The sequence below is a fragment of the Canis lupus genome, chromosome 18 (genome assembly GCF_003254725.2).
Source record: "Canis lupus dingo isolate Sandy chromosome 18, ASM325472v2, whole genome shotgun sequence".
Lineage (NCBI taxonomy): Eukaryota > Metazoa > Chordata > Mammalia > Carnivora > Canidae > Canis > Canis lupus.
In genome coordinates this window covers 35,718,945-35,746,395 of record NC_064260.1, presented here as the reverse complement: position 1 = coordinate 35,746,395, position 27,451 = coordinate 35,718,945, and the positions used below count along the sequence as shown (strand labels likewise).

Sequence of the window (27,451 nt, the reverse complement as noted above, 5' to 3'; positions counted from 1 at the left end):
TAGAGTTATGAGGATACCAGATCAGAACTTTAGTCCAATAGTTCTCAAACTTTTTTTTTAGTCTCAGAACCTCTTTACACTCTTAAAAACTATGGAAGATCTCAACACTTTTATTCATTTGGCTTGTATGTATTGATATTTACCGTATTAGAAGCTGAAACAGAAATTTTTAAATATTTATGAATTCAGTTAAAATAATAATAAACTCATTACATGACTGTAAAAAAAACAATGATTTTCCAAAAAAAAAAATAGCAAGAAGAGTAATGTTTTTACATTTTTCCTTAATAGAAAATACCAGGTTCTAATATTGGCTTCCTTAGTCAACCCACTGTGATATATTGTTTTGGTTGAAAAATGAAAAGACTATCTGACTTCACACAGATAACATTTCTGGAAAAGGGAGAACTGTTTTTTGTTGGCCTTTTTTTTTTTAAGATATTATTTATTAGAGCACAAGCAGGCGGAGTGGCAAGTAGGGAGGCAGTGAGCCCGAAACAGACCTCTATTCCAGGACCCTGGGATCATGACCTGAGCAGAAGACAGACATTTAACGGACTGAGCCACCCAGGTGCCCAGAGAGGACAGTTTTAATAGCTTTTTCAGATAACTTAGATTCTTCTTCAATATACACTGAAACTCAAAAAGTAATAGTTTTATAAACATTAATTACAATGTAGAATCAAAAACTGTATCAGTGAACTTTTTCATATTACATTACACTAAAAGGCATTGATTTATCTTGCACTTCGAATGGGTCTTTTACCCATTTAAGATATCAACATTTCATTCCTTGGTCATTTGGAGGGCACTGGTTCACCAAGTTATACAGCTCTTCCAAATATTTACACATTTCATTATACAATATCAGACAATCGAATTGGTTAATATCAGCACCATCTACATATAACTGTGTTATATGTGTCACAGTTTACTTTTATTGCTAGTTTTTGAGTTTAAAAAAATAGCATACTTTATTCTTCTTCCTGCTGATGGGCATGAGTTCTTTCCACATTGAAGCTATTATGAGTAAAACAGCAATAGACATTAATGTGTGAGTCTTTATACAGATAATGTATTTTCATCTCTTTGGGTAGGACTCACATCCCTCCAAACCTTTTTATTTTCAGTCTTTTATTTTTTAACCATCATAATGTATGTGAAATGTATGACATTGTGGTAATTTGCATTTCTTTGATAACTAATGATGTTGACCATCTTATCATATACTAGTTGGCTATTTGCCCATCTTCTTTTGTCTATGTCTTTTGTCCATTGTTTTGAGTTATTTATCTTCTCATTGAATGGTAAAATTCCTTAAATATTTTAGGTATATCTTCACAATAATTTTTTTTCCAGTCTATACCTTGGGCTTTTCTTTTAACAGTATCTTTTGAAGAGCTGAAGTTTTTAGTCTTAATAGGGCAGTTTCTCTCCTCTATTCCTCCCATTTTTACAAATCTTTACCCTCACTAGGGTCTTTTCCTATGTTTTCATCTAAAAGTTGTATAGTTTTATCTTATACTAGTGGATCATTATATTCCAATTTGAATTTTTTACATAGCTGTAGTTCGTGTTCTCGAATGGTTTTTGACATATTAATTAACATTCTAAATATATGCTAACACACTTTACATTCACTAGTTCTCTTTTTATTATTATTACTATTTACCAAGGTACTTATTGTCTGCCTCAAACATGTGATTTAATATAATCTTATATATCTAATACTTTATAGTCTCTGGGAAGTTAGGGACACATATTTATAATTTGTTTTTTTGTCAGCTTAGGTTTTTGATAATAATATATCATTAAAGACAATAAAGTATAAAAATTCCTAGCACAGCAACTAGGCTTTTTCTAGATGTTTGATAAAAGTTAATTAAAGGGGGACGCCTGGGTGGCTCAGCGGTTGAGCGTCTGCCTTTGGCTCAGGGCGTGATCCTGGACTCCCGGGATCAAGACCCATATCAGGCTTTTTGCATGGAGCCTGCTTCTCCCTCTGCCTATGTCTCTGCCTCTCTCTCTCTCTCTGTGTGTGTCTCTTATGAATAAATAAAATCTTTAAAAAAGGTTAATTAAAGAAATAATGATTCTTAGGAAATTATTTCTAATATCTTATTGTTGAAATCTCTTGAATCTTCACTATAAATTATGTGATAGTAGCATCTTTTTTCTAACGTTTCCCAACCTTATCTGCAAATGGCCAATCTATTTTTTTTTTTTTTTTTGGCCAATGTATTAAAGTGACATTTAGTTACCTTAATTATATATAGAGCAATAGGGCATACCGGGATATTTCAAGTCTTATAACTGAAAAGTTTGGCAAAAATAAGAAATTAGCCAGTAGAATTTACTTATAATTTTATAAGAGGATAATTTATTTTTCCTTTAAGGGCTCTTTGAAGATTATGCATGAACCTAACTTATTTTGCATTTGCAATCACATGAATATCATAGGGAAACTCCTTTCTCTAATCATCTTAGACATTGTACACATACTTGTATTGTTTGCATCGTTAATGATGTTAAGTCAGGATAAAGTTAATACTTTAATATTAGTTCAATTAGCTTTAATGAGCTTCTTGATTATGATGTAAATAAACTTGGAAGAGACTTATTAGATACTGGTGAAAATACTACTACTCTTACTACTACTACAACTCTGCAATTACTGTAACTTTTAGGCACATACCACAGGCCAAGCACTGTACAAGCACTATGTCCTTGAATATTCCCCACAAGCCTTACCTCTGTTTTTATAAAGTCACATAGTTAATGAGATTTAATAGTCACATCTACTAAGAAGGATGGAAGCATATTTCCTTATGTGTAATTGCAAAGCAAAGAAAAACAATTATGAAATAAATACATCTGTATATGTAATGTTTTTTATTTATTCCAAAGGGATCAATGAGTGAAAAAGGAAAAGAAATTTTTTCAAATTATCCTCTGTAAGGAAACAGCAGTCATACTATCAGATGACCTTACGTCTACTATCTATATCACCAATTAAATAATGATTGAGATGATAAGGTGGACTGGATATCTGAACATTATGAAATATTTACATTTTGGTATTATAGATATATTTAAAACTTCATAAAACTGAAAGAGATTAGTTTAAATTTATGTCTATTAAGGTACCAGTAAAAAGACTATTTTGAAATAGAAAGGGAAGAATGGACGGTCAGACTTTGGTAATGGGTCTAAGGTTAAATAATGTGAGCAGAATTATGACATATTCCTCAAAGTTATCTTTTTTATTTTTATTTTTTTAAAGATTTTATTATTTATTCATGAGAGAGAGGCAGAGACATAGGCAGAGGGAGAAGCTAGCTCCATGCAGGGAGCCCAATGTGGGACTCGACCCTGGGACTCCAGGATCACACCCTGAGCCAAAGGCAGATGCTCAGCCACTGAGCCACCCAGGTCCCGAGGATATCTTTTTTAAAAAAACTGCTCATCTGTCTAAAATTTTCCCATTTTCCATAGTCTCTTCCCTAGGCAATTTTTCTAGCTATCAAATAAATAGTTTTCTGGCACTAAATATCAGTTGAGCTATAAGACAACAACGACGACAAATTATTCTTTTGCTCTTTGAGCATGACATCTCACTAAATATTTGGGGCTTTTTATTAAAGTACTTAGGAGAAAACATAAGACGTAACAATTTGCTTAAACCAATCATGATGTAAATAGGGGATATAACTCTTAAAGACTGGCAAGGAATCACAGTCAAGGAAAGGGAATAAGAACTGGAAGCAGTATGCTTACAAAGCTAATCAAAGACATATGAATACACAGAACCAGGGGACTATTAGTTTATTTAGTAAATCTTATAGTGTGATTTATTTCTCTGAGCCAGTTGGCAATCCTCAACTCTTTTCAAATATTAACGCATTTTATCCTCACAGTAAGCCCATATTGTTGGTGCTATTACTGTCTCCATTTTACAGATTAGGAAACAAGGGACCAAAAAAAAAAAAAAAATTGAAGTGACTTTCCCAAAGTCACACAGATGGTGAAGCTCAAGATTTAGACCAGCACAGCACCCTCTAATTACCTTACTCTTAACCACCATTCTATGCAGCTTACTCACTGGAAGTACTTAAATAAGGTCAAAATTAAGAGAAAGACTGTGCATAAGGTAGCATTCAGCAACGGGAAGAGCCTTGGCTTTTGGAGACAGATAGACCCAATTAGTCATATGGTTTTAATCAAGTCTGAGCTTTGTCAGCCTCAGCTTCTTCCTCTGTAAAAATGGGGTGAAGAATACCTAATTCAGAGGTTTAGAGATAACGTGCTGACGCAGTACTGACACATAGCAGGCACTCAGTATATGTCAGCGATCATTACCTTCATTGTTATTACTTAAAAAGACTTCCAAAATTGAAAATTTGAATAGAGATCAGGCGACAAAAAAAATTAGATGTACAAGAGTACCTAGGTGGCTCAGTGGGTTAATCATCTGCCTTCGGCTCAGGTCATGATCCCAGGGTCCTGGGATCAAGCCCCATATGGGGTTTCCTGCTCTGCTGAGAGTCTGCTTCTTCCTCTCCCTCTACCCCTCCCCCCTGCACATTCTCTCTCTCTCTCTCTCTCTGAAATAAATAAATAAAATATTAAAATAAGGTGTACAAGTCCATCAAAGCAGTAGAAATCCTCAGCTTTCTTCCTCTTTACATGAAAGACTCTGACAGAATGTTCTCACAGATTAGGCCTGAGACAGACCAAGAAGCATGCATGAAGTCAGATGGCCATCTAAATCATAACATCACCATGTTGTGCCATGACTCTTTTTAATATCATACATCATCTTCCTCTGCACTATGACTAGTGCCATTCCTATAGACTCTTAAGTCAGGATTTAAATGGTGATTGAATGTCTAAGGGTAATTTAACTTACTCATTCGCTTAACATATTTATTGCAGGCATTGGCACTCATGGGAATATAATAGTGAATAAGACAAACAAGTTTCCATCCTTGTTGAGCTTCTTCAGCAATGTAGAAGATAGTATGGATGGAGCATAAAATTAGTATATTAGGTATTTGCATGCTTAAGCTTGGAATTTGATAGTATAGTGGTTTCTGCAGGAAATAGATATATAGTTTCATATCCTTGGAAATGTCATATAATTAAACATATATAGGTAATAGAATTGTGATACCTTTATTTAAATATGTTGTGTAAAATATCACTAAATTAAAAGTATATAAAATATCTATATCTCTTAAATTGGTAAAACAACCAATCAGTGTTCTTACTTTAGTTATTAGCATTCTGTCAGACTTTTACAGTAATGATTAGTTACCCTTTATTATACTTTTGGCATGCTTCCCATGTTTAATTTCATTGTAGGGAAGGAACACATAGTTAAGGAAATTGCAAAGAGGAGGAAAAGTTAAAACAGGGAAAATAATGACATAGATTCAAAACTGACTTGAATTTATTGTTATAATAAGACTCTTACAAGTAGAATGAAAAAGAATTATTTTTAAATTTGCATTTGAAATATTTTGTGTTAAGCCTTACAACTTTGAACTTGGCATTTTTTAAATTTTCTTTGGGTTAAAACTTATTTCCGTAACAGCACAGGAAAAAAGAGCAAAGCACACTTTGAAACAAATATTGAAAAATAAATCCTAAATATCTGTTAAGAAAACACTAAAATTATTCATCAAATGTATTATGGGTGTCTTAAAAAATATATAGTCTTAATTTTCCCAGTGAGATTGTAATATTACTTATATTTATACATCTTTTTCTAGAAAATAGTTTTAGCATCTGCTCAAAGACATCATATTAAAAATGTATGTGAAAATGGCCAAGTTAAATACAGACTTTGTTACATGCTAAACTATGGAGTAGAGTGTCCTTAGAAAGAGCAGAACTACGGGCAGCTCCCCTATATTCCAGCATTACCCAGTTCCCAGATCCCTGCTGTGTAGTTGTTCCACTCGCCAAGAAGCCTGTTAAAGAGCCCCCAAGAGCATGTGTACAGCCCTCCATGTTAATAGTTAATTGGTGAGGATGGCAAGATGAGAGGACAGCCGAACATGTGGTCTCTCAGACTCAAGCCGTAGACAGACCTTTAGTTATAATAACAGCAGCTGCTCACGTTCTCACAACTCAACCGTTCAAAACTGTTGTCGAATGAAGGTTGTCGTGGAGTGAAAAAAAAAAAAAAGAGGGAAGGTTGCATCTAATAAAAATAACTAAAACTCTACCTTGAAACTCTTACTGTATATTATTTAAGTATGAGAATATTACTTCAACTTTTTAAAACTTAAGTATAAATTTCTATATTAAAAGTTGTTCTATTTCAGATGCATTGAACATGCTACTGCTTTTTTGCCATTTACTGTTTGTGCACTGTTCAAAACTTTTTAATGAGATTTTTTGCAAAGTGATACCCTTGATCCAGTCATAATAGGATACTGTTTTATTTTCCATGTCTAGCAAGATATGAAACTATAATTTTTTTGGACTTGAAATGGAAACTGGCTTACTATTAGTGGAATTTGTCATCCACCTCGAAATTATATAACATTTTGTGCCTTTTAAATGAATTTTATTTTCAATTTCCAGTGACAGTTGTGTGCTTGAGGAAAATGATAACTGATAACATTTATTCTTTTTGGAAATAAAAATTAAGTTTTATGCCAAAATTTTAGTTTTATGCCTTATTATGATTTCATTGGTAAGGTAAAAGGAAGATAAATTTATCTTACCTAATCCATTTAATTTACACAAACTATGATAGGTTGTTCTTGATTTGTTTTTATTGATCAAAAGCACTTTTACGTGAAACTATCAGGAAATAAATATCAAGGAACTTAGAACTGTAATTAAAATTGGGGAGAGGGTGGTATTTTTCTGTGCCTCTCTCAGAGCTTTCCTTTCAGGATGAATATTTACTTTTTATTTTTGCTAATGTATCCAAACACTTATAATCTACTTTTTAACAGAATTTTTAAATATAAACAACCTAATAAATTTCTCAACTACAATAATGCAGAGATGAAAACTCCTTTGACATTATTCATAAAATATTAAATAATATTTTCTCATTCTAGAATACTTCTAAATACTTCTACCAGCATTTAATGTATCTGCTTACAGAACATTGGTTTATAAACTATTTAAACTTTCTTCTATTCAGAACAGATTTCAGATTTGAAAGTGGCCTACTACATATTTTGACTGGTCATCACCGTCATTTGGTCAGCTAATGGCCTTAACAATTTGACCTATGGACTTTTTTACAATCTATCTCTTTGAAGAAAACTATCACCAGTATGTTGGTGTATATACCAAAGGAAAATTCATTTAATGAAGGAAAGCAGGAAGAAAATGTCTTGTTATAATGTCTCTTGAAAATTCAAGAAGGCTTTATTTAGTGTTATTTTAATTGATATGTTTTCATTAATATTTTACAATTAATATTTAAAATAATTAATATTTTACATTAGTGTGGTAAAGCTTTGAACCCACTAGAATGAATGAATGTTTCAAAGTAGTGTAATTCAGAACAAGTCTTTTCGCATCCATGAATTTTTGTGTTCATGCTGAGTATTTAGCAGATAAACTCTAAGTCAAGTAATGGACTGCTTAGAACCAACTACTAATATGGATGGGATTATGAAATGTGGACTCGGCCTTGTGAATTTCTCTCAGTGTGGAATCTTTTATTCTTAAAACAAGAACTAAAATAAATGAATGGTGAAGAAATGACAGACTTTTGTGAGTCTACAACTATAAAATTTTGGAAAATATTTTTAATGTAGTTGTAGATAAGACCATCATTATAGGAAAGCATAACATCACCTTGTGTCACATAACTTAATCTATTTTAAGTGGTCTCTTTAAATGTACTTTATTAAGGAGAATATTTAAAGATGAAAATTAGAGATTAGATTTAATCTCTTGACCATAACTATCAATTACTAAAAGATAAAGTCAGACATTTTGGCTGTCAGTTTTTCATGAGCTCCTTAACAAGATATTCTCAACTGAGAATCTAGTTTTTGCTTTTCTAGATCTTCTCAACTACTATGAGGCAGATTGTAAGAAATTAACATTTTTAAAAGTTTAAAAAGAAGCAATTTTAAGAAGTCAACTGAATTGTATTAAACCTATTTTAATTTTGCACCATATGTGTCAAATTCTAGTCTTTGAAAATTTAGTAACTTCATATGAGTCTGGTGCATTGTAAACAGAATCTATTACTCTTTATAATAACAAATAATAGAACTTGTGTTTCATCTTTACTATTGTAGGTGACTTATAAGAATCTATGCATTCTTATAGCTCCAGTTTTTATTTTCTGTTTTATATTACATATTAATATCTGATTAATCTTTTAAATCAAATCTTAGATTGTATGCATTGCACATATGTATTTAATTTACTTTCTTGGCCAAGGATATTTGAAACTTTTTGCACAAATAAACTCCAAATTATCTGTAAGTTTCTGTTAGTTGCAGAATATATACCATTTTATCTTAGTATAAATATGCATATTAAATAAGAATAAGATACTTTAAGTGGTCAATAAGATAAATGCTCATCTTTAAAGGAAAAAATTACCATTTAGAAACCTTTCATTATACTTAATCTTACCAAAGCATATTCAGCAAGCCATAAAAAGAAAAGTAATTTTAATTTAAAACCTTTTTTGTTCTAAAATAACTTTGTGATGTTATACTTCATATGGTGATACATACTGTACTTCCTTGTAGTGGTGGTGGTTGTTAAAGTACTATTTAGAGCCAAATTTTTCAAATATATCAGTGATAGAAATAGTGAAACGTCTCATCACAGTATGGAGATTGAGTCATCTGTTTGGGCATATGGAATCTTTGGCTGTTGGACTACAGTCTTTATAATGCCCAGTGTCCAGGCATGGACACAACTGTTCTGGGAACAGAAGCAGAGAGAGACCTCTGTGTTCAGTCCACTTGAATATGGTAGAAGAAAAAAGGGAAATGGATCTTTAATGTCTATTATTTTTATTATAAACTATCTTTGACTTCATCACTTTTTATGTACAGAAAATAAATATAACTTTATTTAATTGTATATTTATTTTACAAGTAAAATTACTAAGCTTTTCATCTTTGGTGTTACAAGCTGTCTGAAAAATACCTGTGAGAAAATTTAAGTTTTGAATTATTCCTATGTATATACCTGAATGCATACTTTCCCTTAAAGAAAGATTACTCTTTTCAAAAAGGATACTTATTTCTTAACATGGAAACAAAATGTGCTTGTAACTAAATTATAATCTAAAGCTCTTTAAGTACTAGGTCATATATTATATCCTAACATTATGTTTTAGCCCTTTGCTATTAATTACATTATTATTATTATATAAAGAGTTTCTGCTTCTTTAATAATGTTTTTGCACCCTATGTAGTTAATCTTTAATGTTGGGGAGGACAAGGGGAGAGATTAAATTAGCCTTGTAACCTCCTTCTCTTCCAGGCTGATGATGGAAAATAAAAGCTCTTAGCCACAAAATGTAACACTTAGAATTAATATTTAATTAGACTAGCAAATTGTACACTGTGGCTGAAAGCTTCCAAAGAGTTGTTAGTGCCACAATTGACCTACAGGTTTAATAATAACTCACTTCTAGAAGCAAGTGCCAGTTCAGCATAGTAGAGCCACTGTAAGAAAGTCCTGAGAGATTAAAATCAGCAAACCAAATGGCAGGCAGGGATTCCTGGGATGGAGCCTTCTGGAAAGCTGGGAGCTGGAATAGCTTTTAAGCCAGGATTCAGATGAGAACAGTGGGTGAAAAAGCTGATCCCTCCTGTTCTGGGAGCTTCTGGTTGTAGGCCAAAATCTTAGAACAGATTTTTACTAAATGTTTTTGCTGCAGCTATTAACTTACATTGAAAATCAAATATTGAATAATTTTTCTGTAAAATTTAACAAATTTTTTGTGTAAACATTAGTTCTTAATTTCTTACATATTAGTACATAATATCTGTAAACTCAGATCATTAGATTATCAGATAGGTTTGGCGCTGTACATCTATGCTGTTTTGCTGTGACATGCTGTTTCCTTGTTCCCTGTATAGTTGATTTATATGGTTCATTTCTATATTATTTCATTACGGGGCATTATGCAGAGCCTGAGAAAGAGATTGTGAAGTCCGTAGAAATCTCTTCTTCAAGAAGACACATATATCAATAAATATAAATCAAAGGCATTCTTAATTTTAAAGGCCTTATATTATAAAAGCAATGCTGCATTTGCTTATGCTTAGGATGCAATTAAATTACAAGATAAATAATTGGACCTCCTGGTGAAACATTGGATCCTTATATCTCTGAGAAATTAATCTGGTGAAAAATAGGATACCATGAATTTGAAAATGTGCAAATGCAGAACAGCCAACTAAAAAAGGAACACCTTACATAATTTATTGGTGTTATGTTAAATAATTAAAGAAAAGCTAGTCATTAGTTAAAAATTCAAGCAGATGAGAACCTTGCCAGCAGAGGGAGTAGTCCTGTCTGCCGTCAGGTTCCCATCATTTTCCCACCTGCCTCAGCTCTTTTCCCAGCCAGTCTCCCATCTGGACCTGGCTCTGTCAGCCTGTTCCTGATGACAGGCTATCATTTTATACTCAATATGGGATTATTCTAAGCTGATTTTAAACTTTAGTATCTTTAACCTACCACTGCATCCCAAACATCAGCTGGATGCTCTGTTTGATATTTGGATACTAGCAATTGTTTTTCCAGGCAAGCTATGAGCTTTTGGACATCTGTGAATTACATTTTAAAGGTTTCAAGTATAAAGTACTAAGCAACAAATTTCTGATTTAAGAATTTACCCATTAAACATTTTTAAACAAAAAAGACAAATGTCCATATGAATAATTTATCTAATATGAAACCATCATTTATGAGAAACACTTAAAATTAATTTTGAATATTATACCATTATTATCTTCAGCCTTTTCATTACAATATTTTGTTTACTCCATGTATAAAAGTTTTCAGAATATGTAAGATTTTTTTAAATGTTTGATACTATAACCTATTGAAAGAGAAAACTGAAAAAAAAGAAAACTGATGTAAGTAAATGTTCTGCAAAGCAAGTACTATTTGAGACCAGTGTAAATGTAAATAATATTTCTGAAAAAACACCATGTGTTCTTAAAAAATTTTTTTCATGCCAAAACTTAGAAAACCAAGTTTTTCAATCAAATAGAAATCACAAAAATATGTGGCCCTATTGCTTAATTCTAGTAAAATTTGACAATTTAGCCATTTATTTTGCCCTTGAGGTTAAGAATGTTGGCCATTAGCTCCTTTGTGGATATGTTTTTAAAAATCAGAAAAAGGAATCAAAATATGTTTGTTTCATGATTTCTCTATGTAAATATCAGTATATGATGCTACCAAGAGAGTGTTATAACTACAGTTTTTAAAATTTACACAAGTTCCTCTGTAATTTAAAATTAACTGTGTGAACTTGAATAGAAGTTTGGTATTAAATCTGGAAATATTTAATCTAATACCTTCATTAAGATATTATGATTACAAATATTTACTAGCATAAAATTGTATTCTTATTTGATAAAACTGTATTCTTAAACTCAAAATAATTATGAACAGAATTATTTTTCCCACTATAAAATATTTTTTCATAAAATAAAAATTTAATCTACAGAAGTAAGTGACAGCTCTAGGGAAGGTGAAAGAATGTTTGTAAAAAGTTCCAGTATAAACAATTTTATTATTTCAGAGTCTCAATCCTATAGTATGTGGAACTTAATAAGCATAGAAAAACAAATACCTCATTAAACATCCCTAGATTTATCCTTTTATTCCATATTTTGATTAGATGACAAAGAAATGCCAAAAATTCTAATAAGTTTGTGTTTCTATGCATATCATTTCTCAGAAAAATGTTATTATAACGTGTTAAGTAGTATACTTGTTTTTCTTGGGATTCTCCCCCCTTCCTCCCCCCACACACCCCATGTTACATAGTAGCTTCAAACATAAAATAACTTAAATATTTCTTTAACTTTTCAATATTAACTGCTTTTGCAGTATTGAAGTCCTAAATCTGATGTGTGTGCCATATACTCAAATATATAGCAAATGTATATTTGCTGCCTTTCTTATTTGAATAACTCAAGAACTTATTTAAGGCATCGCATAAAATGCTTTATGTCAACTGATTTATTCTTTTCAAGCTTCTTAATAATTAAATGATTGGCTAATTACTTTTTAATTCTCTTGTTAAAAGTCTTTCCTGGGAGTATACTTTGTATTGGTACAAACTGTGTCTTTTTATATTGTTGAGATAATTGGGTCAAAGAAAGTAAGAAAACATTCAGGGTTTGAGGTATTCTGATTGTTACTTGGTTACTCTAAATAGGTATCTCAACTATTTTTATTAGAAAATGGAAGGAGTTTATATGGCAGTAGTTGAATTTTATCTCTTAAGGTTCATAGTTTTGGTTTAATTAGCTTTGAATTGCAAGGGAGCATTAAATTAATCTTCCTTTATTTAAAATCCATTTAATGGATTTGGCGTATCCTAATAAAGAGGTTACCATTCCATAAAAGAAAACAGGAAACATCCTATGAAACCAAACAAAAAACAATCAAAACAAAAACTCTGAAATATTTTGTGAAATTAAAATTGGAGTAAAAAGGTGATCAACTGGACAATCTGATTTGCCATTTTTATTTGCAACAGCATTTGACATGATTTAAATTTAAATAAGAAATTGCTCTGCAACAGAAAGTTTTAAGAACCTTTTATGTAACTTAATACAATGCTATTTGAGACTGCCAGCAAACTCTTAAAACTCCTGGACACTGGCTCTCTTCTCTTCTGGCTTCCCTCCTAGTCATGTCTTGGCGACTGTCCAGAGCTGACAACTTTCACCCAGGAGTGAAGGGAGATTTGTCTAGTATAGGGAGGATTTTTGAGCCATCCTAGATTTTCACATCCAGATGGGCAAGGAGGAGGGGTAGCAGTATCATTGTACATACTTGGGTGATGTCATTGTGCCATGCATAAATATAACCATTAATTTACTCCTACTGGTGAATCCTGAATGTCCTTACTCAAATGTTCCTTATTAGAAACTATAATGTAACAACTTCAAAGTTTACACAAAAATCACTCAAACTTTATGTCCAAGTAATTGATGCACAAATACCTTGACTACTCCATTTCCAGTTACATATACTGCAGACCAAAGAGGTTTTACATCTTGGCTAATAACATAAAAACATTTAGAATCTGTTAAGATGAGAATGTGGAAGTTCCAATTTCAAGGCCTCTGCTCAGATCATTATGCTAAATAAAGCTTTCTGAACACTGTGAATTATATTATGACAATTTATTGTCCATAGTGTATTCTCCCTAAAGTGAATTGTGATTATTATGCTTTTGAGGATTTTTAAAGCTATTAATTTTAGATTCTTTTAAGTAAATTTGCCTACCTTTATCTAAAAGACCACTTAGTATTCCCATTACGAAAGACCTTTTGACAAGAGTGGTTTTAAGATATGATTACATCAATATACCATACTGCCTATGAATCTTGGAGGTACAGAAATAATCTGTAACACTATTTTGGCTTTTTAAAAAATATTTACATTTACATCCCCAAATATCTTTTATGCTTTTATACATCACTGGAAAACTGAATGAGTTTATAATTAAGATAATCTCAGACAGAAACTTTGATGTTATTCTTATATAATTTCTAGTAATTTTTATTCTATAGACTTTTTTTGATATCTGTACAACTTCTACCGTCTAGTTTGCCACATTATATAAACTATTTTCCAAAACTGCTGTGCAGAAAGCAGTAAGGTCATTGTTGAATATAACTTATTTTGTGGTAATGATTAAAACTTTTCTTGCTCTAATACTTCATGAAAGCTTTTAAAATAGAATTTAATTTGCAGTTAATAACTATAGTGTAAATCCACAGAGCTTAGAAACAAAATAAATTAAATTTATGAATGAGTTTCTGAGAGTTTTAAATCCTGGCTATATACATCTTTTACTTTGGAATTCATTAGTTTTCCTCTGCAAAGTGGAGGGTTGATTTTTTTTAAATCTCCCATAAATTACCTTAAAAAGACTTATAATTTTGACAAATATTACAGGGTGTTAAATGGTTTATTATTAAATTTTAAGGTTAAAGAAAGAAACCCTCTTTAAAATAAATGTCAGGTTGTCCATTTAAATATATAAGACTTTCCTTATATACTACTAGAATGGAAGACTAATTCTATCCTTAAACGTAACAATTTCTATTATTAAAATAATTGAGAAAACTCTAGTTTATATCACTGAATATCTAAATAGTTGAGTTCTAACAAAAATTGACTTTTATCACTTTAGATTTAGATATTTAGATACAAAGGTTTAGTCTTGTATTTATAGATATATATATGTATAAAAGGAAATCTGACCTTTTGATTAAGAAATACTGTCAGTAGCCTTTATAAGTGCTTGTTCATCTGAGGGTCCATGACAGGAGTACTCTTCCCAGTTGAGTTTATCCTAAAAATGAAATGATAAGAGCCTGCTGGTTGTTATCTAAGATTCTTCTTAATGGGAGAACCACATGGTTATTCTTCATCTCCCACTTGTTCTCACCCTCTACAACCAACCCAGCCACACCCCACCCCCACCCCAACATTGTTCAGTACTCAGCACAATGAATCATTTTCAAGTTGACTCATTGTGAACTGTCTCCCAGCTGTTGGAATGTCTGGCAGACATTTTTGTTTGGGTGAAGAATAACTGGCTGAAACCCAACCTGGATGAGTTTGATATAATAGTCTTTGGCTAAAGAAATATTGAGAGAAACTTGTTTATGGCCTCTGAAGCCCCTGTTATTCCTGGAGTAGGACCATCCCCTGTGGCATAGAACTGAAAGTAAGGAATCAATCTGTATTATTTTCTCACCATTGAATGAAAAATTGCCTTAGAAAAAAATAGGCATTTTCAAATTATGTTTGTTTTTCTATACTTGGTACCCACGTGATTGAGAGTATTAAAGCCAATTAAGGATGATTATTTTTACTGGTTCCTTTTAAGAGTACTGATTCAAAGGCTGAAAAATTCTTCATACAACACACATTTCTACTTACAGAGGAGTTTCAAATACTGCCCTAGGTATGAGTTAGTCAGTCATTTCAGCATAATGTTTAGTGACAGAAGCTACTATGTATTTCAGACCGAGTCAGGTGACATTGACCAGTTTTATTTTATTTTTCATTCTTATGCAATCTTTACTAGAGGACTTAAACAGATAAATAACAGTAAGCTCGGTAGTCAATCATGTTTTCAGAAAGTGAATGTGTTTCATTGTGTTTGGACTTTCCCCTATTGGAACATAGGATCAAACTAAAATTTTCTTGACTGTTTTACACTTCCCATTCTTTTCTAAAGATTCTTTTTAAACTGGTACACATTACCAGTATATAAAAAGGGAGTTTCAAAATTATAAAATCTTACAAAGAGCAATTTTCTCACCTTATCTAGAACTTCAGAGCAAATATATTTCTAAGATGCTTTAACATATGAAATATTTGCTGTCACAGGCTAAAAGAAATGCTGAATTTCCATTAAATAAAATAACGCAAGAGAACTATAGGGTCCTTAATGATTATATTTTTAATGATCTTTTATACCCATGAAATTCTGGGTATTTTAGGACTTTTGCTACTTAAAATATTACTTTTTTTATACAGTGTATTATTTAGCAATGTTTTTGGTTCATGTCAGGTTGTGTTGGGAAGAAGGTAGTCTACCAGTCTAGTGCTAGGCATCTACCATCTTTTCTTTGCCTTTATTGTTATCCCAGAGCCAAATAGCAGCATCTGGAAGGAGAGAACAGAAGACTCCAGAGCTAGCCATGCTGCAGCCTCTTAGCTGAACCCTTCCGTGTTTCTAAAACGATACAGAGGACCTCAGCTGTTACAGGGCTGGGACCTGGTCCCAGTTGACAGATGATAGTGGGACCTTGCCTTACACATTATACTGTACTATCTACTGTTTCTGAATCCTGATGTCTATCAGATTTTCCAGTGAGTAAAGTAATTTGAAAAAGAATAGTATGTGAGGATAAAGGTAGCCTTGCCTCTTAATGCAAAGAAAAATAATCAATTTATGTTCTCTACAGAAAATAAGGTATATCCCCTTAGCTCTTCTAATTAGAAAAGCATACATACATGGGCTGGAATTTTCAATTAAGTACATATTTTCATCCAGTTTTCAGCCTGTCATAGCTTTGAGTTATTTTTCTGTATTGATAATTTGTCTCCTCTACAATTTGTCATTGAGATGGTATAATGGCACTGAATATGTGTTATATTTTTAAACATAAAATGAGTGTTTTGTTTTCTTGTTTTACAGAATAAAGCAATTATTGCTCGTGTTACAAACTTGTCAGATACAGTTGTTGGTCTGGAATCATTTATTGGTTCTGAAAGAGAAACCAACCCATTATATAAGGATTATCATGGTAAGCAGCACCTTTATAAAGAGAAGAGAATATCCTAGGTTGCCTCTAGGGTACCTGGAAGCCTTATGTCTAGTGATAATATCTACTGTCAAGTAGCATGAATTTTATAATTTATCTGTTAAATGTTTTCCATTCCTGACCATTCTTTCTTCTTTTTTTTTTTTTTTAATTTTTTATTTCTTTATTTGACAGAGAACACAAGCAGGGAGAGCAGCAGGCAGAGAGAGAGGGACAAGCAGGCTCCCCGCTGAGCAGGGAGCCCCATATAGGGCTCCATCCCAGGATCATGGGATCATTACCTGAGCCAAAGGCAGACTCTTAACCGGCTGAGCCACCCAGGTGCCCCCTCCGCCCCCAACCATTCTTTCATGGCAACTTATCACCAAACTACATTAAGACTATGGACTATGGTAGCTACTTGAAAGGAGTAAAACCCAAGTACTAAGGCATGGCTCAGTCAGATAAAAATTTTATTGTCCAAGGAACTTGAAGTCATGAAACTTATTAGCCATGTTTGAAATAAATATATTAATTCTAATAATAACAGCTTTGAATAGTGGTTTATGCTTTACAAAGCCTACCTATGTGAAAAATAAAATTCATACTTATTAGATTTTAAAAGTCCTAGTCAATCATGTTTTCAGAAAGTGAACATCTTTGATTATATTTGGACTTTGCTCATTTTGTTGAGTTATGAGCAAATTTTATAATATTGTCATCCTAGTATAAACACAGGTCAATTAATCAGACTTCTAGTTGTTTTTTTTTAAGTTTTTAGTAATATTTTTGTCATTTGGTTAATTTGGTGATATTTTTTGAAATAAAGGCTCTTACATAGAACCATTGAAATAGGAAAGGTTTAATGGTTTTGTACATCTTAGCTCTAAATTAAATAGGCAATATGATTTTTACCTATTTACTTATACCGAGTAAATATCAATTATTGCTATTATTATTGTGGGCCTACTCTACTTCCATGGAAACCTCTAAATACTGAGTAGTTTATTTGAAGCCTGCTAGAAGATTATTTAAGACTGTGATTGCAGGACTATGACAATTTTTACAGTCTACAAAAAAAAAATTATAAGATACTTTATATGATAACCACCAGTACTTTGAAGAGTCAGCATAAAATATTCTTTTTTTAAAAAAGATTTTATTTATTTATTCATTAGAGACACAGAGAGAGGCAAAGACATAGGCAGAGAGAAAAGCAGGCTCCCTGCAGGAGCCTGATATGGAACTCGACCCCAGGACCCTGGGATCTGGACCTGAGCCGAAGGCAAATGCTCAACCATTGAGCTCCCCAGGTGCCCTGGCATACAAATTTTAAAAAACAATGAAACAGCACAATGTAACAATCAAATATTTTTTAAAGGCTAGAAAATATAAGCTATGAACAAAAGCTACTTAAAATCATTTGCTTCATGATATTAACTTGCGTAACTGTATGTTATATGCCCAGATTAACCCTATGTATAATTATTTAATCTTTTAAAGTCACTATTATAGGAAGAGGACTATTAAGATTAAACTATTTCTTTTTTTTAATTTGTTATTGAACTATAATGATATACAACATTGTACTAGTTTAAGGTATACAAAGTAATAATGTGATAGATGTATGTATTGTGAAAAGATTACCACAGTTAACTTTTGTTAACATACATCACCATGGTTTACAATATTTTCTTTTCTAGTGATGAGAACTTTTAAGATTTCTCTTAGCTACTTTCAAATACACAATACATTATTGTTAAGCATAGTCACCGTCACCGTGCTGTACATTACAACCCTAGGACTTACTTGTCCCATAACTGGATAAACTATTTTTCATTTATTATTATTATTTTTTAAGCAACTCAAGTTAAATATTACCTTAATAAATTATATCTGAGTATCATGTGTAAGTATTGTGACCTAATAAGTTTAACAAATTATATTTTACATTCTAAGACAGTTATTTTGATTAAAACATTTCAAGGGTGAAAGGCTATGATATTTTGTGCTGAAATCTCTAGATCAATAAATTATTACCAACAGATTGAGTGATTTTGACAACTAGTAACATTTCTGTTAATAAGAGGGACCTGATAAACCATATTTGTTCATTGTATAAAGGCCTCCTGACTTAGCAGCTAAGCAAGTATATATATACCAAGTTAACATGAGGAATGTACAAATGAAAGTCTAATGCGCTCATTTCTAATGTATTTTACCAAGTAACTCTGTTTAAAATATTTTTAACCTGGGGGGGGCGCCTGGGTGGCTCAGTCAGTTAAGCACTGCCTTTGGCTCAGGTCATGATCCTAAGGTCCTGGGATCGGAGTCCTGCATTGGGCTACCTACTCCAAGGGGGGTCTGTTTCTCCCTCTACCTCTGTCTGCCACTTGCCTTGCTTGTGCTCTCTCTTTCTCTCTGTCAAATAAATTAATTAAATATCTTTTTAAAAAGATATTTTTAATCTGTATCTAAAAGCTGTCTTCTTAACATAGTTTGCCTTTTTTAAGTTAAATAAATTAAATCAAATGTTTCAGTGAATTATTTTTGAAGGGACCATTTCAAAAGTTAAGCACCTAGAGGTTTACCCTTTCAAGCTAAAACAAATACATACATTACTAAGCATTCAAACACACACCAAACTATTTATTAGAGAAGGAGTTATTTAAATAAGATGCATCTCATTTGTTCAGATTTGGATTTGCTTTCTTCTCCCATGTTTAGAGATCAAAGTCTTTGGGGTAATGATTTTTAAATATGGGCTGAGTCAGGAAGGGAGATACACCGAAGGATCTTCCATGTCTTCATCTGTGGCAAATGACCCTGAGTTTAGTCAGAAACTGCATTAAGCTGCACAAAAGCCATCCACTGCCCTTGTCAGAAAAAATTAGCAAGTGTTTCTACTGACAAGAGGCCAAAGCTCACGGTTTACCTAGCACTGTTACAAAGCTTATAACAGCTACATAAAGGTCTAACATGCCACAGAAATGAGTGTCTTGGGATGGCATAGGGGTTAATGTTTGATCCTAGAGTGTGCTCTGAAATGTAGTTTTCTTCAGTGGTTTGCTCAAGTCATTAATAAGGTACAAAATGAAATACTTTTCATTAGTGCTTCACTGGTTATCAGTAACCCATAAGCCTTGTTTTGCTGGCTGCTTACTGGTGCATTTAATAAAATAAAGATCACTCAGTGGTGCCGTGGGCAGCATGCAAGGTGATAGCCATATTTGCTTACTGTAAATACAAGAGAAAATCACACACAAACCGGCTGTAGTTTTGACAAGTATTAAGATCCCTCTTTACATCTGTACTTCTGTACCAAAGTGCAATTAGTTTTCCTCGCACAAGGATTTCTGTTTATCTTATTCTGCTTGATTACTTGAGTATAATCACACCATTTGCTTCATTGCTCCTGGTAGTAAGCTCCAGTTTTAAAAGGGGAGGATGCTTGTGTGTAAATTTACCGGATTCTGCTGTGAGACTCTTAATTTATGCATCCAAGACAGTGTTTTTAATTTTTTTCTTTTAATTTCCTTTTTACAAGGTTTGATTCATATTCGACAGATTCCTCGGCTTAATAACTTGATTTATGATGTATCCGATGTTAAAGACTTAGCTTTTAAATTAAAAAGGAAGCTATTCACCATTGAGGTAAGAGAGAATTTTTGTATTTTAGTTGACGGTCTTGAGGTTAAATAGTCTATGTGTATATGTATATATATGTTTTTTTACAATAATGAAATTCTTAGAAAATGTTTCCTGCTGATATTCTTAAGTTCTTTTGGTGTCACGAAATAATGTTCTTCAACTATCTTATTTTTTCCTCTTTTAATGGCATATCATTAGAGTATAGCAAAAATGATTTTGTTTTACACGTCTATTCAAAGTAAGCGTCAAACTTACATGATAAGTATGACATGCGTATTTCCAAGGCTTTCAAAAGCATATTTAATTAAATGTTAATGAGCTGTGCTTATTTGTGTGTGGAATGTGAATGCTACCCACAATTGTGTATGGCTAAGAAAAGAGGATCCTTATCTACATTCTAAAAGCAGTTTTCTTTACTATTAGTGAAATCACCTTTCCGCTTTCCATGCTGAACAAAACAAAGTATGATTTACACCAATGTCTTTAAGTAAATTTTCTACAAAACTTAAACTTTTTTTGTGACCTTTGTGCAAGCAGTAGTGACAGAAAGTAGTAGTACAAAAGATTTATTTCAACTTAATCTTGCTAAAGAGCAAATGAACATAGCACTATTAAGCAATTAGAGTTGATGTATTTATTAACGAAATAAATGCTCAGGGAGAGATGGCTTTTGGGTGATGTGATAGTTATCAGTATAGTCGGTGCAATTTTTTTTAACAAAGACATAAAACAGCCAAGCAGCCTTGACAAACCATTTTGTTTAATCTCTTTTCAAATGAAAAGCTCTTAAGCAGGCCACTTGTCTTAACTGCTTGAAACCATAAAAAGAGAGAATTGCCACCAATAAATTAGCATATTTTTAACTTCATCACCAAATGATGGTCAATGTGGCTTGGCACTGCTTTGGTGTTTGGGACTTCACCCTTAAGTGACCACTTTGGCCCTTTTTTGACCCTCTGCCCTCTTTAGCTGGCCACTTGATAAGGTAACTTCATGGTTCTCTCTCTTTTTCTCTTTCCCTTCACATTTGCAAGTAGCACTAACCTATAAATCATTGTAAGGGCCCTATCCAGTGACAAATTAATGTGCCCTCCTCCTAATTAATGGTCATCAATGTCCTTAATTATCTAATCCTATTGAGAGCAGTTAATAGTTAATCAGGCAGCCAGTTCTTCAAGCAGGTCATCTCTGCAGGAGTGTTAGAAGTTTCTCATCTGGGGATACTCCCTTCAAAAGCCACTTAAAGCCAAAAGATCGAGAGTGTAGAAATACTGATTCTTGAGCTAATTTGCTTTAGTTCTCAAAAGAAACTATTGAAATGGAACCCAACAGTGTAATTATTCAAACTTTGTTTCAGTTTTTCTGATAGAATACTGAGAAACTTACCATTATTATTTACCAATTTTAGGCGATATTTTGCTTAAAAATTTTAGAGGGATAAAGTTATAGGTAGTGTCACAAGGAAAGCATGCTTCATCATTTTCTTTTAAGTTGAGCTTACATTTTTATTGAAAAATGTGGGGTTTTTTTTCTCTAACACCTTTCTCCCAAGTGAGTATTCCGACAACCAGGTCTAAGGTATCATGTCTATCATCATAGAAACTAAGCAAGTATATTCCCTCATGAAAATCATATTGCATCCAGGGAAAAAAGTAGCACTGTAGTATGGATCATATTTATTCTTTCTCCCTCTCTTTCACACACATGTACACAACATACACATACACACACACACACACAGTGGATCTTATTTTGGGGATGAGGGGGGTAGAAGTAAAAGACTTAAATAATGTCAAGTGGGACCTCTTCTTTGAATAACTTTAGGTTCTAATAGTGACTGCACTTTACCATTGGAACTGATATGAGATCTTTTATAAACCACATAGGTTTCTGTTCCATTTCCTCTCTTCTATTCCCAACATTCTAAACTAAGAGAACAATTATAATTGATCACCTGTGGTTTGGAAGCAATAAGGAAAACAAAACACAAATCAGTGATTGGTTTTTAAAAAGTTAATATTTAATACAGTTGATCAAATCCTTTACTTTTTTGGCTTATAACCTTCATCTTTTTTTTATACATAGAAATATGGGTGAAACACATTCCAAATAACTTATTTCCTCGTGCAATAAAATTCAGTGTGATGATTAGAAGAAATATGAATTCAGGAACAAAACAAACGTAATAGTAACATATATAGGTATAATTATAACAAGATAAAATCATGTGGTCCATATAAGACTAAATGATTTAAATACAGCATTGTACCTTAAAAAATACATACCCAAACAGGTAGCAAGTCTTTGGTAATATATTGTAGAAATTGAAAACAAGAGGATTCCTTTATTAGGGGAAAAAGTGACATTGTTTTAATATGCACAACAAATAAATGTTTTTTCTAAACTGATACTAAAAAGAAAAAGTAAAATGTATACTCTACTAGTCTGTAAAGTGTGAGATTATGATATAGCAGGCAATGAATATCTGTTTCACTTTCAGAAGAGAAAGGTGGTTTAGCGGGTAAAGCAGAAAGTTTTCTGATTCCATACAGGTAGATTTGTTACATGTTGGAATTTTCTATCAGTTACATGGTCTCAAAAGTTGGCATGTTTGTAAACAAAGGGCAAAAGAAACAGGAAAATACCCTCATCTCTATTTTTAGGGTACCCTTTCTTTGATTTATTAAATACCCTTTTTATGATAAATCATAAATTATCATATTTTTATATATGAAAACTGATTTTTTTTTTAATTAACAGCTACCAAGGGCCTCTAACAAATAGAGCAGCTTTAACCAGCAATCTTTAATTTGAGTGATCTGGAAAAAGCAAAAGAATATTTCTTTCTTCTTGGAATGTGTATTGGTATTATTCAGATTCAAGTGGAAGCATTTATCTAATCACAGTAAATATTCACTAATACCAAGTATTCATCAGCCATAAAGCTCTTTAAATTAGCCCCTTACAAAAACCATAGCAGAATCATATCTATAGTAATAATCTAAAATTCTGGCATGCATTCTGGATAAGTAAAAGAATATTTAAGGCTGATTCAGTCTGGCTTCAGGTTAGGAAAAAAATAGTTTTGAAATTTTGTAATCCTTCTAAATCATACTAACATATTTGATTAACCACGATATACTACTTATTCCTTGGCCTTACCACATAACCTTTTTTCAATCGTAGCAAGATTAATAACTCTTTATTGTGTACCAGGCCCACTACTGGCTTATTTATACTTTCTATATAATAATTGAATATTTTATACCAAAAGACTTTACGAAGATATAATAGACTCAATACATGAAAATTGTATCTTTTTAAATCTTCATATCTATCCCAAATCTAAGAACAGTCATACACTTAGCAGGTATAAAATCTTTGCTGAAATATATGTATATAGATAAATTATGAAGTTTGAAAAATTGTCCAAATAATGCAGCTACAAATATTATATAAGCTCCACTGGAGCTTCTCCATTAAGTTCCATAAGAAATTTAACTTACATACGTAGCTTCACTTCTAAGATGAAATAACTACTTGAGACATGTATTATTTTTCAATTTCTATAATTTTTGCTTCTCTAATGTTAGGATCATCATTAACCAATATTTTTCTTTATATTAGTAATTATGATGTAATTGTAACCTAAACGAGTAAGATTTTGGTAGGATTTGAAATGTGGCTTCATTTAGTTTGATGGTATCATAACAGCAAATTTTCAAAATAGTGATAAACAGTACTTACATAAGCTTTAATTGGTCCAAAAACAGTAATTATCACAAAAAAATCATAAATTATCATATTTATGTGGGTCTTGTACACTAAATGAATATTAGGAGTTCAGAAAATGAAAGTAAATTAAGTTTACTCAAGATTGTCTTTAATACTTTGCCCCTAAATCAGAATACAGGACTCTGGTACCTCTCCAGTCATCAAGAACTTTTTCTCACAGAATTGATAAACCAGTATTTACTGAGTAACAACTATTAATTGTGTACTTACTTAGAAAATTCATTCTTAAGTATTAAGACCAAAATATTACATGCCATCAGTATAAATTAGCTTTATATAGTACTGCAGTATACTTGATAGGATTCAGTAGAATTATTTGAAATTCTTACATATTGGAAAAGCATAAACTCTTGCAGTCACTTTGACAATGTTGGACAATGTAGAGTTGTATGATATCTTTGGTCCTAGGTTTCCTTACTTCCCTACGTTTTGTATCAATAGCATTTTCCAGTTTTAAGCGAGAAGTAGAAAGGTGGCTGTTTACTAAACTTAGAGGTAGAGGGGAGGGTTGGTTAACGTATTTGTCAATGAAAAATTATGTCACTAAAATAAAATAATGGAAACCTAAATGTCTGACTCAAGAGCATTAAAGTTGTAGCATGATAGACCGTGTATAGTCCACTAATATATCTTTTCTGATCCTGTTGTCCTCCACAAATATTGAAATATTCAATTCCCAAATGTATTGCAGTTAGCAAAAGGAAATCAAAGTGGCACATAGGTATCTGTTCATATAGATCAAACTGTTTGTCAAAAGTAAATTCAAATTAGCATTCTTTAACAATGGAAATGTCATTTGTATGTGTTTACATCTAAATATATTCATTATATTACCATCCCCATATTTACATTTTAATTCCCAAGTAAGGTAGACATACAGTAGGGTCATAGAGGTTTCACAGACTCTCCAGCAGTTGGTAATACTGTACTCTTACATATTTCACATGTCATAGTGAGCCTATCAAAAGTGCATACCACCTTAAGGGGAACACAATTTTGAGACTGTCTAATCCTATTTCTTCCCACATTGGAATCTTAATTAGAAGAGATAAGGAAAAAAAAAACATCATTTAACTAAATTATTGTCTTGAATCTGTAGCAAAAGGTATAATCCGCAATTGGGCCAATTAGTGAACCCCATAGTTAACTATGCTGCAGCGAACAATTTGATTAGATCTGACACCATCCTAGTTCTCACTGTTGTTTTGCCAGGTATGATGGTCAGACTTCAAAGAGCTTGAGGCATCAGCAGGGCAAGGTTTGGAGGCCAGCTTAGGTCCGGTTGTTAATCTCTCTGCTAAAACCACAGCAGCTCTCACACAAAACAAGCTTACACGACACAATCATGCGGTATTAAAGTTAGGGTTGAGTCATGCCAATTTGCCTTTGATTTTTTGATGATTGACCAAAGATGGCTACATGACTAGACACATGCTAAAAGTATACTGATTAGGTAAGTTCCCAAAATATTTGAAGTATTTTTTAACTTCCTATATAAATACTAGGAAAGTTTATCCTCTTTGATCAAACTTCCAAAGCAGTAGTACTGTATCAGGGGAAAAATGAGTATTTCTTACTGGCAGCCTGAATCCCAAACTTTTCACTTACCATTTCATAAAAATTAGTGTTTACATTAATAATTCCTTAAGGAGAATGTAAAAGGAAAATCTTTCTAAGTGGTAAGCTTTTTAAAAATCTATTAAGCGCATTAAAAGAAAAAAACATTTTTCCCTGAGTCATTTATGTTCTCTGACAATTTTTCTGAAATTTCTTTATAATTATTTTCCACTTAAATGTTGAGTAAAGTGCCCTTCCAGGATGTGATTGCATAAGTGTTCTTTTCTCTGCATTCTGATTTGTTGGAATACTGCAGTAATAGTGACATGTTTCCATTCTGAGAAAAGCCTAAGGCTGCTTTAGTATTATTCCGAATGATTGAAGCTGCCATCTTGCTGACTTTCCCTTAGGCAGCATAAGGCCTGTTTGCTTTTGTGTTCATTTCACATGCTTCCTGTGAGTTGGGCTAGCAGAACATCATTGCTTCATTTGGCAAGGAAGAATAAATTCATGTTTGGCTATTATATGTCTTAAAGTTTCTGTATGGTCATCAACACATGAGATACTAAACTTAGACTTTGTTACATCAAATGAATCCTGTTTCTTTGAGAAGTATTTTAAATTATGACACCATGAGGTGAATAATTTTTATATAAAAATCGTCGTTTTATAAATTGAATTAGAGTCTAATATTTCATATTGTGCTAATCTTCATACTAATTAATATTACATTTTAGTTAGGAATATAAAGAAGGCATATATTTGAATAGCAAGATGGTGGCACAAGTAAAAATCTAATATTTAGAATCTTGCCAAGTAGTTTTCAGAATGCAAGTGTGTTAAAGATTCGGTGGTACCTGTAGTACATTCTCACTTTTGAGACCAAGGTGGTACAGATTCAGCATCACCTAAAGATACAAAGAGGAAAAAAATATCTCTTCTCCTCTTTCCTGAATTTTGCAGATACAAGTATTTCTGTATGTATTCTATGGTTTGACTCCAGGAAAATTATATTGCAGTACTTCAAGGATTTTCTTAAAGCATTTGTATAACTGCTATAGCAGAACTCACCCATTTTATTTGGTATTCCCTAAACCACTTCCTCCCACAATGTGCTATTTATAGTGTCTGAAAAAGATAGAAAAACAGAAAACAAAAAATGATGACAAATCATGGCTATCCCATTTCATCAGCTAGAAGTTGAGAACATAATATTTTACAAATGTAAACTCCAAGGTGCCTAGAAGAGTAATAACATATTATAGAGCTTAGTAAATATGGTATCCATGAACTTTGTGATTACTATAGGCAGCTTTGGGAATATTTTTGTTCCCAAAATATCTTTAGTCCTTCCACAAGGTCTTTGCGCAGCAAATGTCCATAATGTTCATCCCTCCATCCTTTCATGGCTTTTTCTTGTCATTGAACTGCAGGTTAAACATCTCAGCCTCCTTAGTTCTTCCCTGACTGGCACATCTGAAGTATTCATTCGATTATCTACTATCACGTACCTGATTTTAATTCTCATTGTAACACATATTACTGCAGTTGCTTATCAGTAAATTTGTTTGTTATTTTTCAACATTATTCAGCCTAACTTGCTGTAAGCTTCACAAGATTTAGGACATAGTCTGTCTTTTTTGTGTGTGGTGAAATCCCAAGCATACATTGTAGGTGTTCCATGAATATTTGTTAAATTGCTAACGTACTATTTTTAGGGTAACTCATGTCTACAATAAGTGTATTTAAAAACATGTATTGGGTATCTCATTCATTCTGGTATTGTGTTGAGTGCTTCCACATACACTACCATATTTAATTCTTATTTGATACAGGAACCCTTGCCATAGGCATTATTACACACATTTTAATGTAAGAGAATAGGAGGAATTATATAACCTTCCCAAAGTCAT

General features: G+C 32.3%; 1 protein-coding gene across 5 annotated transcripts in view; it reads left to right on the top strand.

Moving 5' to 3' along the window:
- Window positions 1-27,451, top strand: part of ELP4 (elongator acetyltransferase complex subunit 4) — a 253,984-nt gene that overhangs the window by 99,789 nt on the left and 126,744 nt on the right. For all 5 annotated transcript variants that reach the window (XR_007403636.1, XR_007403635.1, XM_025452359.3 and 2 more), the window contains exons 8-9: window positions 16,430-16,538; window positions 20,083-20,189. Coding sequence is in view for 3 of the 5 variants with exons in the window: in XM_025452359.3 (XP_025308144.1) it covers window positions 16,430-16,538; window positions 20,083-20,189 (216 nt within the window). In the remaining 2 variants the exon portion in view is untranslated. The remainder of the gene's footprint in view (window positions 1-16,429; window positions 16,539-20,082; window positions 20,190-27,451) is intronic.